The sequence below is a fragment of the Lactuca sativa genome, chromosome 4, assembly GCF_002870075.4.
Source record: "Lactuca sativa cultivar Salinas chromosome 4, Lsat_Salinas_v11, whole genome shotgun sequence".
NCBI lineage: Eukaryota > Viridiplantae > Streptophyta > Magnoliopsida > Asterales > Asteraceae > Lactuca > Lactuca sativa.
Window position 1 is genome coordinate 117584975 of NC_056626.2, and position 17835 is coordinate 117602809.

General features: G+C 37.1%; 1 protein-coding gene across 1 annotated transcript in view; it reads left to right on the plus strand.

The window, feature by feature from the left end:
• Positions 1 to 849: 849 nt before the first annotated feature.
• The window catches only part of LOC111899711 (uncharacterized), a 45162-nt gene continuing 28176 nt past the window's right edge, over positions 850 to 17835 (plus strand). Inside the window, exon 1 of the mRNA XM_023895565.1 lies at positions 850 to 1054. Coding sequence (XP_023751333.1) covers positions 850 to 1054 — 205 coding nt within the window. The remainder of the gene's footprint in view (positions 1055 to 17835) is intronic.

A 17835-nucleotide genomic window follows, 5' to 3' on the forward strand; every position in this document is an offset into this window, starting at 1 on the left:
TTTTTAAGAATATGCATGTAGCATGTTTTGGAGTAACAATTGTCAAGTATGAATGTTTGGGTCTTTCAGAAATATGAAAGTTAGGGTCTTTCAATCATGGTATCAGAGTAGTAGTTTAAGTGAACTAAATTCCACGGATTGGTATTTAGACTTAAACTATTGGAAGTTTAATATATGAACAGATTCATTAGGAGTATATGGATACAAACCATAGGAAATATTTAAGTAAAAGTATTAGGTAATAATAAACCCTAATGTTACTCCATGTTGCAGAGCAATGGCTGAAAAGGTTAGTAGCCATACCCCTGATGTTGGTGGAGGTCCTCAACCCGAGGAAGTGAATACTCCAGTATCTCCTCCTGAGGAGCGACTCTTGGGTAAACTTACTAGTGTTATTCGACAGACTCTCGAAGAACACAAAAAGAATGGTGATAAAGGAAAAGAGAAAGCCACTGGAGAATCTTCAAAAGAAGAGGTGAAGCATCCCTCGTTCAAAGATTTCAAGAGTAGTGGTGCTACATAGTTTTCTGGTGTTCTTAGTCCCATTGTTGTTCTTACCTGGATCCAGAACACAGAGAAAGTGTTTCGTATTTCTCATGTGGATAATGAAGACAAGACACATATGAAGCTCTCAACGGGTATGACCAGGAGAATTTATCCTGGGAGATGTTTAAAACTCGTTTGCTAGAGAAGTATTGTCCTCTAGATATGAGGAGGAGATTGGAGAAGGAATTCATCGATCTTAAATAGGGAGGAATGACTGTGAATGAGTATGAAACTTTGTTTAATCAAAGAGCAAGGTTTGCTACAAAGTATATTCCAACTGAAGACGAGAAGATTCAGTTATTCATGGAGGGACTACGACATGAAATCCACGATTTTGTTGCCAATCGAGAAGTTCTGTCATTCGATAAAGCCGTGGAGTATGCTCGAAGACGCGAGCATAACTTAGAAATACATGGTGGCACTTTTACTATTCCGAAGCATCCACGTACTGAAAGAACTGTTCCCGTTCCTTCTTTTTTACCAGCTCAATCCGTTCGGACTGAACCTGGTAATCAAGTGCAAACTTAAAATGCCTCTCGTCGACGCAGTGGATCACAACCTTTTTCTATTCAATCGCCTTCATGTCGTGTTTGTAGAAGAAATCATCCGGGCCAATGCAAAATAGACTAGGAATCCATTGTCTGTTATGGGTGTGGAGAAAAGGGTCATATAAAGCCAACTTTCCCAAGAAAGGATGTTATTTGCTATGCATGTGGTATTACTGGCCACAAGACCCTACTCTTACTAGTTAGATGACGGGAAGTGAAGCTTCTGTTCAACAATCGGCAAGAAGTCAAGCCCATGTTCAACAATCAAAGGGTACTCCAACTAAAAATGAGGACGTGCCAAAAGCTAATGGTCGTGCATTCTAGATTACCTCAGAGGAGGCACGCGAGGACCCGAATGTTGTGACGGGTACATTTCTTGTCAGCTCTAGACCTGCTCACATCTTATTTGATTTGGTGCCTCAGATTTTTTTGTATCTTATGAATTTACTCATTCCTTTCAAATTGCTTGCTATGTACTCGCGCAACCATTTCACATAGATACTATGGAAAGTATATCATTACTTGTTGATAAAGTCTATAGGGATAGTGTTATAGAAATTGAAGGTTATAATTTTCTTGCTAACCTAATCCCTATCTCCTTCCCTAACTTTGATATTATTCTCAGTATGGATTGGTTATCAAAGAACCACACATAACTCTTGTGCTATGAAAAGTTAGTACACATTCCTATTGAAGAGGGAAATCCTATCTATATTTATGGTGAACAAAGAATCTTAAAAATAATCTATTTCCTCAAATCTCACAAATTCATGTCGAAAAGGTGTTCTATCTATTTGACCTACACAGTTGATGTCTCAAAAGAGGAGAAGAAAATGGTAAATGATGTTCCCATTTGTTAGGTCCAGTTTAGTGTTGCGTCTTTGGGCTCGTTAGCTAGTCCAAGTTTTGTCTCCGGTATGGGCCTGTCCATCCGTGAGTGTTGTTTAGGGTTTATTATAAATAGATGCTTTCATGCATCCTAGAATGTAGCGATTAGATAAGAATTGATAGAGTTTTTCAAGCGTATTCATTGTTCTTGTTTTGTAACCCTAGAATCCTCTATAGCGGAAGTTCTTAGTCGTGCTCTGCTGAGGATTGAGTAATCTAATCATTCGACTCATTCAGATCCATACTTGTGCTTTATCTCATTGTTTTTTACGTTCTTTATTTACCTATTACAAAGATCTAATGGATCAAAGAGTGTTAATAACTCATCACCATTGTTAACGAATATCCTAATATTTTCCCCGATGACTTGCTTGGACTTCCTCCAGACAGGCAAGTAGAATTCCGAATTAACCTTGTGCCTGGTGTTGCTCCGATTGCAAAGACTCCTTATCATCTCGCGCCAGCAGAGATGAAAGAAATGATGATCCAACTGCAGAAATTACTTGACAAAGGCTTTATTCAACCGAGTACCTCTCCCTGGGGAACTCCAGTATTGTTTGTCAAGAAGAAGGACGGATCGATGCGGATGTGCATTGATTTTCGTGAGCTGGATAAGGTGACTATCAAGAACAAGTACCCACTACCGCGCATTGATGATTTATTTGATCAACTTCAGGGTGTTAGCTATTTCTAGAAGATTGATTTAGTATCTGGTTATCATCAGTTGAAAGTTCACGAGCAGGATGTACCGAAGACTGCTTTTCGTACTCGATATCGGCATTATGAATTCCTTGTTATGCCGTTTGGTTTAACAAATGCTCCTGCTGTATTCATGGATATGATGAATCGGGTATGCCACCCAATGCTCAATAAATCTGTCATCGTATTCATTGACGATATTCTAATCTATTCCAAGTCTAAAGCTGATCATGCCATTCATATTCGTGCGGTATTAGAACTTCTTCAAAAGGAGAAACTACATGCTAAATTCTCGAAATGTGAATTTTGGCTTCGCCAAGTTCAATTTCTCGGCCATGTTATTTCTAGTGACGGTGTATCCGTAGATCCTATAAAAATAGAAGCCATTCAAAATTTGGAAGTGCCCCGTAATTCTTCCCAAATTCGTAGTTTCTTGGGTTTCGCGGGATATTACCGGAGATTCATTAAAGACTTTTCTCGTATACCTGTACCTCTCACGAGTCTTACACGGAAGGAAGTGAAATTTGAATGGGGTGAAGCCCAAGAAAAAGGTTTCTCAACTCTGAAAGATCTTTTGACTCATGATCCAATCTTATGACTCCTGGAAGGTGATGATGATTTCTCCGTATATAGCGATGCTTCAACATTGGGACTCGGTTGTGTGTTGATGCAACGTGGTAAGGTGATAGCCTATGCCTCAAGACAACTGAAAAATTATGAAAAGAATTATCCCACTCATGCTCTCAAACTCGCTATAGTGGTATTTGCCCTAAAACTTTGGAGGCATTATATTTTTGGTACATAATGCCAATTATTTATCGCCCACAAAAGTCTCAAGTACATATTCAGTCAGCAAAATTTGAATATGAGACAACAACGAGCCATTGAGTCGATTATGACTGTCAAAATCCTATATCATCCTGGAAAAGCCAACGTAGTTGCCGATGCACTTAGCAAAAAGGTTTATCGTAATAGTATGTGTTATGCTATTACTCATACTACAGTAAAATTCACTATTCTAGATGAACTAGAGAAATGGAAAGAAGAGGACCTAAAGCCAGAAAATGTGAAGAAAGAAGGGATGATACATTATAATGATGCTATACTTGATGATCCACGAGGATTAAAAGTATTCAAGAATCGGTTACGGATTCCAAAGATTGTTGGATTAAGACAGAAGATTTTAGATGAAGCCTATAAATCTAAACTGTCAATACATCCTGGTACAAGTAAAATGTACTATGATGTAACAGCTGATTATTGGTGGCCTGGATTAAAGAGTGACATTGGAAGATATGTACAGGAATGCTTAGTATGCTTACAAGTCAATGCAGAGCACCAAAAGCCTTATGGAACCCCAGAAAGTCTTAGTGTTCCTGTATGGAAATAGGAAGAACTGTCCATGGATTTTATTACCAAATTGCCAAAGACTGCTAGACAGCATGATAGCATTTGGGTCATCGTCGACCGCCTGACTAAAAGCGCTCATTTTCTTGCCATGCATGAAACGGCTCCAATGGAGAAATACGCATAAGTATACTTGGATGAAATTGTTTCAAGACATGGTGTGCCATTAAATATCATTTCCGACCATGATATTCGCTTCACATCTCACTTTTGGGCAAGTATGCAACGTGAATTCGGATCTCGAGTTGCTCTCAGCACAACTCATCATCCCCATACAGATGGTCAGATGGAGAGAACAATCCAAACAGTAGAAGATATGCTTCGTGCATGTGTCTTGGAGTTCGGTGGTAACTGGGATAAATACTTACCTCTTGTCGAATTTTCGTATAATAACAGTTACCACGCTTCATTCAAAATGCCACCATATGAAGCATTATATGGTCGCAAATGTCGTATGCCATTGTGTTGGCGAGACATAGGACAGAAGATCCTTGGAGGCTTTGAAATGATTCAAGACACCACCGACAAGATTCAAATTTTACGATAAAGAATGAAAGCGGCCCAGGATCAACAGAAGTCCTATACAGAAAAGAGGAAATGACCCATAGAATTCCAGGTGGGTGATTTCGTGATGCTAAAAGTATCCCCGTGGAAAGGCATTATGCGATTTGGGAAGAAAGGAAAACGAAGCCCTAGATTTGTTGGTCCTTTCAAAATCATCCAGGGAGTTGGTAAACAAGCATACCGCTTTGAATTGCCGGAAGATTTGGCAGGTATTCATGATGTGTTTCATGTGAGCTATTTGCGCAAATGCTTGAGCATCAATGATCAGACAGTTCCATTATCCGAGGTGATATTGGATAATAAGTTAAGATATGTAGAAGATCCTGAAGAGACCATGAATGAAAGAACAACTAATCTATGTAATAAAGAAGTTGGTGCTTGTCAAGTGGAAACACCATCGAGGCCCAAACTATACTTGGGAGAATAAGAATGAGATAAGATCGAAATATCCCCATTTATTTTAATCAATGTAATTTTGGGGATGAAATCCTCGAAAGGAGGAGGTATTCGTAACATACACGTTCAGTTATCGTGTATTGTAAATTATAAAAGTGAATAATATTATGAAATGTTATGTGAATTTGAATCTTGAGTACTAACAGATGGTTTTTACTAGAAATGAAGTAAAACTATGCTTAGAATCATTCAGAAAGTATTGGAAGTCTTATGATGTAAGCTGTAGATAATCTCGTTAGAAACATTTAGGTGAAAACCTCATGGAAATCCGAGTTATAGCGAAGAAGTTATGACCAATCGAAGATCCGCGACAAACCAGCACGACGTCGAATGACGTAAAAAGTGAGTTGTTGATAAGCTACTTTTTAGCGTTAGTGATCTAAATGAAATTCGTAGTATTCGTTAAACTGAGAACTTTCATAAAAAGAACGTCAAAATATGACTTCGTATGAGGAAGTTATGATTTTTCTAAGTTTGGGTATAGCAGTAGACAGCTAAAAACTCGAAATAAAGATCGAGTGATTTTTAGCCAATGCAACCTAAACAAGAATCGAAGGTCTCGTCGATAGTAGTACAACAGTAAAATGACAAACGAAAACGGACGTCGAATGAAGAAGTTATAAATTTTTAATGGTCTTATCCTCTCCCGACCTGTTAAAAATATAATAATAAAAATAAAGTCAAAATTAGCCGACAGAGTCTAAACAAAAGTTGTAGAGCATAATTTCACCTACGGGTGGATATAAAGAACGTCAAAATCGAGTTCGTATGCAAAAGATATGAGTTTTACAAGGTTTTGAATACAAATAAATGAAAATTCAAAGCCTTATTCGAAGGGGGGTACGCCCCGCGTACAAGAGCTACGCCCAGCGTACTAGACCCGACGAACACGTATCATGCACTCTTGACACGTCTGAGGCCCGGGTTCCGATCAGATGACTCCTCGCATGTACGCCCCGCATACGAGGGTAACGCCCCACGTACTGAGCCGCCTTGCCGTACGCCCAGCGTACCGAGGACTTATGCCCAGCGTAGTCAGCAGCTTCGTTGCCCGATAAATAGAAACCGAGGCTGCCGTATTTTTGTTTAGAAAATTTCATTTTTTTCACTCTAAAACCCCTTTTAGCCCACTTTTAACCCCCCGAAGCCCTGGTATCATTCCCGACACCCGAAGCAAGTCCCGACGCCCTGAAGTTTCCATGAAAATTATATTTTCAAGTCGAAACTCTGCTCGAGTAAGGCCGGTTTTCAACCAAAATTCCCGGTTTCGTCACAGAAAGTCATATTTAGAGCCGAAGTGCTGCCCAAATTATGATTTATTCCTCCGGTTATTTCAATGTGAGTTTAATATATAGGAACAATTGTATGTTATGTGTTATATGTTCTATGTGCTTTTTCAGTGTTATTATTCCGGGTTATTTTCCCGTGTTATTTTGTTATTTGCTATTTTAATAGCAAGGAAATACCTTTGACCGTGTGATCAGTGAAAGGACTTAGATTCACATTGGTACTGGTATGTAGCCTCTGGCCATGTAGAGCATGTCTCCGAAAGATAATGACTTATATTATATGGTATTGGTAGATGTCACACCCCAAAACCAAGAACGGCGGAAACGTTCTGGGGTGGAGGACGTCATGTAAGTATCACAACACAGTAAATGTAAATAAGCAAACAACATCATCCATTGCATTAAATATATAATTTTAATACAAGCGTGTTCTGTACAGTTATAGACACCAAAAATAATGTAAATCAAAATAATAAGATGAGTCTTGGATGCGCTCCATCTTCTTAAATGCTGGCCTCGGTACCTGTCTACTGATGACCTGAGAATACAAGTTATTTTGAAAGAGTTTATCAGCACTAAGCTGGTGAGTTCATAAGTTTTTTAGTGTCGGTATTTGTCATCAAAAAACGTTTGAACATGTCTCAAGTGTAAGTTTGTAAAATGTAAGTGAATGTTTGTAAGTGTTTGTACAAGTTTGAATCTCTCAGAAAAACCTATATTTTCTATTAAAGTAGCCTTCTACCAAGGCTTAACTGTTTTGTATGCTCGTTTGTCGTAAAAGTGTGTAATTTCCCAAGTGTAACTATCATTTAACAAAATATAGTTTGTACATTAAAGTTTAAGTGAAACAATCACTAAAAGTATGTAATGGGTAAATTATTGTGGTACTGTAGTGTTATATTATAGGAACTATTGCTGTACTAACTACCTTAAACCGGATTTATATTAAGGTATCATGTGATAAATTGCACCATACTATAGACTGGTAACAACGACAACGTATAGTCGAAAAATCAGGTATGACGTTTGGCACCTGCAGACCTGCCGGTCCTGCTGTAGCTAGCAGCGAGGTGTAGGATAGTCAATCCAGTATAGATCTATACGCAAACTCACGCTCTCCCTTCAAGAGACTCTGGCTACAACTCGGGTCATGACAATTAAGGCATGCTCCCATACAGTGGATCACAATTGTTAACGTATTCGTGTATATGTAATATAATGTTACATGTTCTAGTATCGTTGTATATGTTCTCTTAGTAATAGGTATTGACTCATGAATGAACTGACTCGTTGATCTAGAAATTGTAGTAGTATGATCCTATGTTACCCCGATGGTAACCTACTGGTGATGTACTGATAAGTATGAATATGGAGGTACTTTTATGTCTATATATGTATATTTGATATATAATTAATATTGAAACGACCTTCGGATGGTTACCCGAAATCCCACCAGACCACATCCAAATTGAGAAAAACGAAATAGGGCGGATGGCCTTCCAAAGCCCTTTAAACATTACTTATACATCTATACATATATGGGCATGCAATTTATAAGAAGTAAAACAAAGTTTAATAAGAGCATTTGATAAGTAAAAGAGTTTATAAAACATTTTGAAGTAAAATAGTTTGATAAACAGTGATAAAATCATTGGTTTCCTAGTTATTAATCACATGTGATTGATGTAATCACATGTGATTGATGCAATAACTATAAGTATTTAACTTGTATTCCCCCCATAAAGTATTTAAAACATTTAAAATCATTTCAAAGGTTAATTAAAGGGGTATGAACTCACTTGTGGTGAGTGGATTGGATTGTAGTGTCGGATACCGTGCTAGGTGGCAAACGGAGACTTGTTCACACGCACGAGCCTAGTTATCATATAATGAGCATATATATAACTAATTAGCCAAATAATAACTTAATGAAATAACTTGGGACACTTAGGAACATGTAAACACTTTGTATAAGTGTTATAGGTCCTAAGGGTTGCTTCTAGGTTGTTATGGGACAAGGCTAAAGGGGTTTAATGCTTCCAAGGACCTTGTATAAGAGTTTACTACCCAATAAACCCCACACAAGGAGTTTACGGTCGTAAACCCTTGAGTTTACGGCAGTGAACTCCAATCTTGGTGGTTTTTGGTGTTTTGAAGTGCTAAATGATTTCTAGAATAAGCCTAGCTTGGTGGTTTAATCATTTGGGTAGTTTAGGGCATAGATAGTACTCCTTTGGGGAGTTTACGGCCAAAAGACCATATCCCTTAGAGTTTATGGCCGTAAACTCTCATGGGATGGGTGTTTTAATTCTTTCAAGTCTCTTGCATAAATAGGATAATTTCTAGGCTTTTGTTTAAGGCTAAGGGGGACTATAGGCACACTTTGGTGCCCTTACTTGGTGTTTACGGCCCAAGAGTAGTTCCTTGGCCGTAAACTCCCTTTAAGGGGTGTTTTTGATGTGTTAAAGTCTCCAAATTAGCTAGAAGTAATTGAGGGTTAAAGTCTAAAGCCTTTAGGAGTGATTAGGGCACATTTAAGCCCTTGATTTTTGTGTTTACGGTCCAAGAAAATCTTGGGCCGTAAACTCCTAAAGCTATGTGTTCTTGATTGTTTTCTAGTCTCAAATGATCATACATATTATCCTAAACTAGTTACCTAACAAGGAAATGGGACTAGATGGCCTTTAAGCTTCATTTTGGAGTTTACTCCCCAAGAACGTTCTTGGGCGGTAAACTCCCGAATCACATATATTTGGCATACAATCTATGTTAATAAGCATAAAACAAGCATTATAACACAACTAGAGATGTGTACTCACGATTTGGGATGAAAACCCGAAGATCCGTGAGAGAGAAAATGGCTTTTCTCTAGTTGGAAATGTGAATAATGAATGAATTTAGTTCAGAAATCTATTTATAGTCCTGAAATATTTTTGGCAGAAATTATTTTTATTCCGAAATTGGACTATAACATTATGAAGTTTTGAAATGCTCAAGTTTCACAAACCCAGAAGCATCCACTCTCCTGATATCTCCTTAAACGTAAACCCTAATGTACACAAACTTATTCGGAAAAGTCTGAAAATCACTTAAACTGGACTAGCTTCTATTGAATAGATATTGTTCGTACCAAATGGAAATTTTGGGTTGTCACATCATCCCCCCGTTAGAAGGAATTTCATCCCGAAATTAGAATTTAAGCAAATAAGAAGTTACAAACAATTAAGCGAAAATATGAGGGTATTTCAGTTTTATCTGATCCTCGCTTTCGCAAGTGAATTCCGATCTTCGCTGGGCGTTCCAGCGAACCTTCATGATAGGGATACGGCTTTGCTTTGTCTGCTTGACCTCACGGTCCATGATCTCTACCGGTTCTTCCACGAAGTTGAGGCTCTCGTTGATCTCGATCTCGTCGAGTGGGATTACAAGAGTCTCGTCAGACAGACACTTTTTCAAGTTAGATACGTGGAATGTAGAATGTACATTACGAAGTGCGTCGGATAGGTCAAGTTTGTAAGCTACGGGGCCGGCTCTTGCAAGAATCTCGAAAGGCCCTATGTACCTCGGATTAAGCTTCCCACGCTTTCCGAAGCGTATCAAGCCTTTCCAGGGTGAGACTTTGAGAAGGACTCGGTCTCCCACCTGAAATTCCAAAGGTTTTCTTCGTTTATCAGCGTATCTCTTCTGTCGGTCTCTTGAGGCTTTCAATCGTTCACGAATCTGAACAATTTTCTCTATCGTTTCCCGAAAGATCTCCGGACGGGTGAGAGTACTGTCGGAAGTTTGCCCCCTGGCTAATTGGGTATCACCCACCTCAGCCCAGCACAGAGGGGATCTGCACTTTCGGCCGTAGAGGGCTTCAAATGGAGCAGCCTTGGTGCTCGTGTGATAACTGTTATTATAGGAAAACTCGACAAGTGGTAAATGAGTATCCCATGCCTTCCCAAAGTCAATCACATAGGCTCGCAACATATCTTCCAGTGTTTGGATGGTCCTCTCACTCTGTCCGTCGGTCTGTGGATGGTAGACTGTGCTCATGTCCAGCCTTGTTCCTAGGGAATGTTGTAGTGATTGCCAAAATCTTGAGGTGAACCTACTATCTCTATCGGAGATAATGGACATAGGTACACCATGTAGCCGCACAATATCCCTAATGTATGTTCTCGTAAGTTTCTCCATCTTGTCAGTTTCTTTGATAGGCAGGAATGATGGGTTTTGGTCATAAGACATCCTATGTGCTCATACAAACCCTAAAGCTCGGATCTAGGTTTCTCTATTGTACATACTTTGAATCCAAGACTTGAACCCTAATTCTACCATATGGAAATCAGAATTCACATGTAAATAGGTTTAAGAACATACCTTGATTGTTATGTAGCAATAACAATCCAATTCCTCCTTGAATTGACCTTGGAAAGCAGAGAGTCACAAGTGTCACTCCTCTAATGGCTTACAAACACCATAAGCAAGTGGAGAAGGTATAAGGAGAGAGGAGGGAGGTTAGAATTCGTATTTGGGACTTCTTGGGAAGGGATACACGAATTCATGACCTTAGGGGTGTTTATATAGGTTTAGAGATAGGGTTTCAGTCATTATCCTTATCTAGTTGATTATCCATTAAGCAACCAATAAGATAATCCTTGAATCCTTATCATACTCAAATTCTAAGGCTTTCCAACCTTAAATTCGTTCACCATACTTATAAGATAATCCTTACCTTATTTTGTAACTATCACATAATTACAATTCAGCCCCTCAAGTTTAATTAATTACACTTGATCACAAAATTAATTCTCAATTAATTATTGACCAATATTAATTAAACAAATATGATTTCTCCTTTAATATATTATTCTTACAACATATTAATAAATCATATTATCCTCTCTTTCTATATATATTTCTCCAATCAAGTTGCTTTGGTGAAGGCAACCCAAAAGGACCATGCACCATCGGGTCAAGTACATACCAAAATAGTTATGGACTTAGACACTAATCCAACAGTCTCCCTCTTGGATAAGTCTAATAACTATTCTGCGTATGACTTCGGATCCCGATCTACAATCGTAGCTTTCCAAAGCCGCTGTCAACTCTGATCATATCAAATACGCGTGTCCTTAGATAAGGGATCATATATTCCTCCATTCTAGATATCATATGAGATACGATTTCAAATCATTCTCTTTGTACTATATCTCGATTCCTGATTTATGACGACTGACTAATTGAACAAATCAAATTAGCCCTAGCCCGGCCGAGCATTTACGTTTGTCATCACTAAACCATCGAGGGGCCCAAAGATATTGCTTTTATCCTACTTTTGGATAAAAGGAATGGATAAACTTTGATACAATGCTCGCTTGTACTCACGCACCGAATCACACACAACAATATGTTTTATAACACCAAGTTACTGGTGCGTTTACATATTATCAATGTGCAACCGATTCGCAAGATACAACTCACACATCTCGGTTTCAAGAATATAAGATGTTATCGTCTCACCAATCACTCGTGATACAATCCATGGAGTGATCCAAGTGAGCGTGGGTCTAATCCAATGCTCAAATCTCATTCATAAGCACTCATGAACGTTGCAGCAAACATTTGCTTATGTCTAATACTCTTTTAGACAATCCACACACCAATTCACGACAGTCTTTATTCATATCTACTTCCAACATATGAACGACTGTGGCCCGTTCAAATAATTCGATTATTCTTAATAAACTCAATTATTCTGGAAGTCAAAACATGCAAAGTGAAACACAAGGATAATACTAATCCCATATGGCCTCAATCCTTTGAGTATAAATAAAACACCTTTTATTTATCACCATATTGATTACTCATTATTTGTCGTTTCGGGTAATCAACTTCTTACTTGAATTACAATACTTGTCCCATGCTCCTAGCATGCACACAATGTTTACCTATGGTTCTTACTTTGTGAAATAGATCACATTGAACACATTTCCAATCCTTCTCATTTCACAACTCCAAATCCGTTTTTCATAAGTTAAAGAATATCAAATTCTTGCTACTTATAGAATATGCTAGATTCTAACATTCTATGCAACTATCCTTTCGTAATGTCACTACACCAAAGTCACAAAGACATTTCCAATGATATTACAAAGTCTTCTATCGGAGATTGTTACAAGACAATTCCATAGATGTGATGTCTCTCACTCAAAGTACTTTCTTTGAACATCCTTTTGCATAGAAGTTTCTAATCTAGTCATAGATTTCTCAATATTCAATTCCCAATATGGACACACTTCCATATGTTCCATATGACAACTCATTCTTAATAGAATCTTATCTATTCATAATGATGTCGATATGGTCCATCCAATATGGAAACATTTCCATATTTTCCAATACTATACTTCCAACTACTCACAAGCGACCAATCCTCGTCGAACTTGGATTGTCCTTTGATAGTTGTTTAATTATTTTAGTCTAAACCAATTCTAGTCCTTTTTCCCTCTAAATGTGCTCGACATTTGGAAAATTTTAGAATGGTCAAACATTAAAGCATTTGCAATCGATCCTATACCCGAAGCGTATGGGACACGACGCATAATGTTTTATTTGCTATGTTCTCAAAATTCGAATTGTGAAGAGGGATGCCGTAATCATAATCGAAATTTTAAGAACACACTTTGTACCTTTGACTAATTTTATTAACATTTCTCAACCTAAACCTTTAGATTTGAAATGAAGCATAATATTCTCTCCCTTAATTATAGCAAAACAACTTTTCAACTATTGCGACTTTGCAAAGTATGACTCATGTTTTCTATAATTAATATTGCTAACCTTGCAATACTTTCCTTAATAATCATACAATCATAACTTTTATGCTCCCACTATCTTGATGATTATTATAAAACATAACACTTATGCTCCCACTAGCTTCGATATGTATTCATAAACATCTTAACTTTCAGAAAACAATGCTTATTGAATTTCTTATGTTCATGTTTCTAATACTTAGTGCTTTGATAATCTTTTATCAAGGATTCTTTATACACCTTTGCCTTCGATAGTTCATATGTGTGTCTAAACAATTAAGACTAATTGCCAAACCTCACAATTCAAATTATGGAAAGGGATGCCGTAACCATAATTGAATTCGAGAATGCAATTTCACTATCTTCTTAAAATCTCTCTTAGTGAAAGCATTTCCTCACAATCATTTTCATGAAGGAGGAAATCTTATGACACTTAGATTTTAAACGGTGTAAATGTTATTATCCATGTGAATTTGTCAAAACCAACGTTTACGACAAATTCAAACTCATATGGATCGAACTTTCTTAATCTTGATTTCTTGCCTCATGGTAGCATAGCTGCCCACCACGTCTTCCAAGTAGTTAAGCATCTCACCCTTTCTTATCAATGTACCTTTCATTGATTAAGGTGCTTTGCCTTTTATGCGTTCAAAATGAGAACTCATAGAACTCACATGCATAATTAACTCGATTGGATTGGCACATAATCAAGATAATGTCAACACGACAGGTTGTAAACCTCAACTCGTGTGCTAGTGATGATCGATAAGGTTTATTTGATTTGTTCTTGAAACTTTTCAAGACCATTAAGACTCCCACTGACTCCTTGACATATAAGATTCTCTTGTCAAAACATTTCTTGACAAATAAATATTTAAGAGTTAGTGTAGCTTTTATCAAAACTCTTCATAAATTGGTCCTAGTTGGTCTTTGTCTTATCTAAGACATCACAACTTACCACATTTAATGAAAGTTATAAACCTTCTTAATACCTTTCACTCAATGCCACAATCTTAACTTTAAGACTTGTTATTGGAACGAAGTATGATTGACTTATTGATTTAACCATTCCTTCAATTCTTGATTCCTCTTTTTAGACATACAATTGTACTAAGACTCACTTAGAGGATCAATTGAGATATGGTTCTTAATCACTAATACATATCATAAAGCATAAAAGCTACTCTCCCATCTTCTTAGAATGGAGAAACTTTTATCTTTCTGCCTACTTGATTCTTCTTATTCGTTCTGCTATTGATCTAAACCCTTTAATCAATTCAGAATTACACTTAGTCTTGTAAGTATAATCATATTTACTAAGCCTTTAGTAAATCATGACGAATATCTTTGTTATTCTTACGGTGAACTTGATCAACACACTACTTTGTGTACTTGATCTCCTAGTCCTTCACTTGACACTTTGTCAACGAATTGGTCTAATTTCCAAATATGAATTTCTCATTCATCATGCAACCAAGTTGCATGATTCCAAATTTCTGTCCGATTGAAACTTTGGGCGATGAGAAACTCTCCCTATTTGGTAAATTCTTGACATTTCCATAAATAACATAAACAAGAATCATATCCATTCGTTGTAGAAATATTCAAACATCGATTTTCATAATGATTTCATTGTAAGGAAATAAACAATTAAATAAGTCAAACAAAAAATTATTTTATTTATAAAAGCAGCGGAAAAATTTGTCCTTACAATGCAAAATCCATTGAAAACTATGTACAAAAGATAATTTCTAACAACTCTATCATAACTTTCTAAGCTCAAAATCTAATCTTCAAGTCCATGCGATCGAGATCCATCTCTTGTGATTAGATTCATCTTGCTCTCTTATCAAGCTTCCTTTCTTTTCACCGACCCTACAAAGCACTCAAATGTAATCTTATTACATCCTATATCAATGAATAGGAACTTAATGGAGTTAGATAGTGGATTTTTACCTAAAGCGCAGTCATACCTTTGACTCTCCCATCTCTTAGATCTCTTAGGTAATTAGGGCAACTTCGTCTCCAATGTCTCTTCTCTTGGCAATAAAAGCAAATTGACTCTTTTTGGAACAACAAATAGAACTACTTCAGACATCGCCTTTCTCTTATGATCAAACTTTTCGATCATTGCATGTCTTTCATTGCCATTGTCTATATCCATAGAGTTCTTGAAGGCAGATTCACCAATCAACCTTGCTTTTCTATTGCGCCAAACCATTGCTGATTCGGCAACAATAAGCATATAGGTGAGATCTATAAGGGTCACGTTGTGGTTCGTCATATAGTACTCTCTTACGAACTCACTATATGAGTTGGGAAGTGACTGAAGAACCCAATCAACAGCTATCTCTTCACTAACAACGGATCCCATGTCTATCAATGCGCGACTTCATCCCTAGGACGTGTGCACACACCGACCTTCCTTCTTTATGTTTACTTGCCAAAAGGGCTTGAGTGATATTGAACCTTTCAATTTTACAATCTTGTGGGTTAGGGAGAATAATTGGAGGAGGAGGAGGAAGTGAAGCATGATTTCTTGATCCTCGATCGAATCGTGGAATATCATCTTCATGTGGAAAGCTTGTTCCACGGGATTTGGGAATACCATAGTTGTCGAACTTTGACATCTACAAAACGGGAGAAAACGAACTCAAGTTAGTTGATAGATTAAGTCCTTGGTAAATCACCCAAATGAAATTCCAAGGCTAGGACCCAACACAATATTCTACAAATCGGGAAAGGGATGCCGTAACCCTAATTGCAGAATATTTGAAGGTAAGTGAATGATGATTCACTAATTTCCACCACGAAAAACGAAAAAGAAATTTAAGTTTTAAATCTATGAAAACTCCTAGATCCTTTGAGATACATTAAACATTTCAATGGCATGTTTAAATCTCGATATGCCCCTCTAGTTTGTGACTGGGATGCCGAGGATCACAAAGCGGGTGTGAATAACCATGCAAACTACATGGTGCCCTCACATGTTACAGTCACCTATTCGATGTGCCGGTAAACCACACACGCTCCACCGAACTATGACAAACATTGAGTCACCCTTTGCTACCTTTGCTAAGACCCATTTAGTGTGCCGGTTAACCACACACGCTCCACTAACGTCTTCGCAAGGGCACAAAGTGTAATTTCATGGAATTGCATCAATTCACTTTTGCCTAAGTAACTAAGATTGGGAATTTTATAAAACATTTAGTTACTTGATAATTCATTATACTTATAATGGAAGGTTTCGTCCTATCCTACCCGTTCGGCTAACGACCCTCCACAAGTCAAGAGTGCGGTGGGTAAGAGTGGATACCCATTCATTCGCCATTTTATAGGCAATTTCCTTAAACACCCCTTATAGACCAGCTTCGTGAATGAGGCCTACTAACGGTAAGACTGACTTTTAGTTATACATATATATAATGTTAGACCTTTTAATGTTATATATAGTATAAGGTGTATTTTTAAAACTTTTAAAATACTATGTGGTTAACTATAACAATTATACTTTTAATTAAATGGTTAACCTAAACTTTTATGGATTTATTAAATCTCTTTTAATTATACACCTTAATTAATTAATAAAACCATAAGGGTGTATTTGAACTTTTTCAAAACTAGTGTTTTAGAATTTAACATTCCTAATTAACTTTTAATCAACTTTTAAATTCCAAAACTTGAGGGCAAATTTTGAAACATTTCAAAACATTAGGGTTTCAACTATTTAAATTTCAAAACAACAAAGCTTTTGGGGTTCAAATTTAAACTATAAAACCTAAAGGGCCATATATGAAACTTTTCACAACAACAAGGATCAAATAATAAATAATTCAAATTAACATTTAATCACATAATTATCCATATTTGATGATTTCTTGCAAAATAATTTATCAATTTACTTAAAATAATTAATCAATTATCTTATAAGGAAACAATTATCCTATTAATTGATAAATATCTTCAATTAGATTAAAAATATAGTCAAATATATCATATAATCGGATTAATATTAATCTAACATGATAAGGTAATTATCCATAAGCAAAAACAGCAAGAAATCCCGAAGTACCCTCCTTCTGACGAGTTGACTCGTCGAGTCAGCCTTGAACTCGTCGAGTCACCTTGGACTCGGCGAGTTCAGCCATGGACTCGGCGAGTCCAGCCTCCAGAATGCAAAAAATCGAATTTTTTTCAGTTACAACAAGCATCAATACAATAGAAACCAATCAAGGCTCTGATACCACTGATGGGTTTTGGTCATAAGACATCCTATGTGCTCATACAAACCCTAAAGCTCGGATCTAGGTTTCTCTATTGTACATACTTTGAATCCAAGACTTGAACCCTAATTCTAGCATATGGAAATCAGAATTCACATGTAAATAGGTTTAAGAACATACCTTGATTGTTATGTAGCAATAACAATCCAATTCCTCCTTGAATTGACCTTGGAAAGCAGAGAGTCACAAGTGTCACTCCTCTAATGGCTTACAAACACCATAAGCAAGTGGAGAAGGTATAAGGAGAGAGGAGGGAGGTTAGAATTCGTATTTGGGACTTCTTGGGAAGGGATACACGAATTCATGACCTTAGGGGTGTTTATATAGGTTTAGAGATAGGGTTTCAGTCATT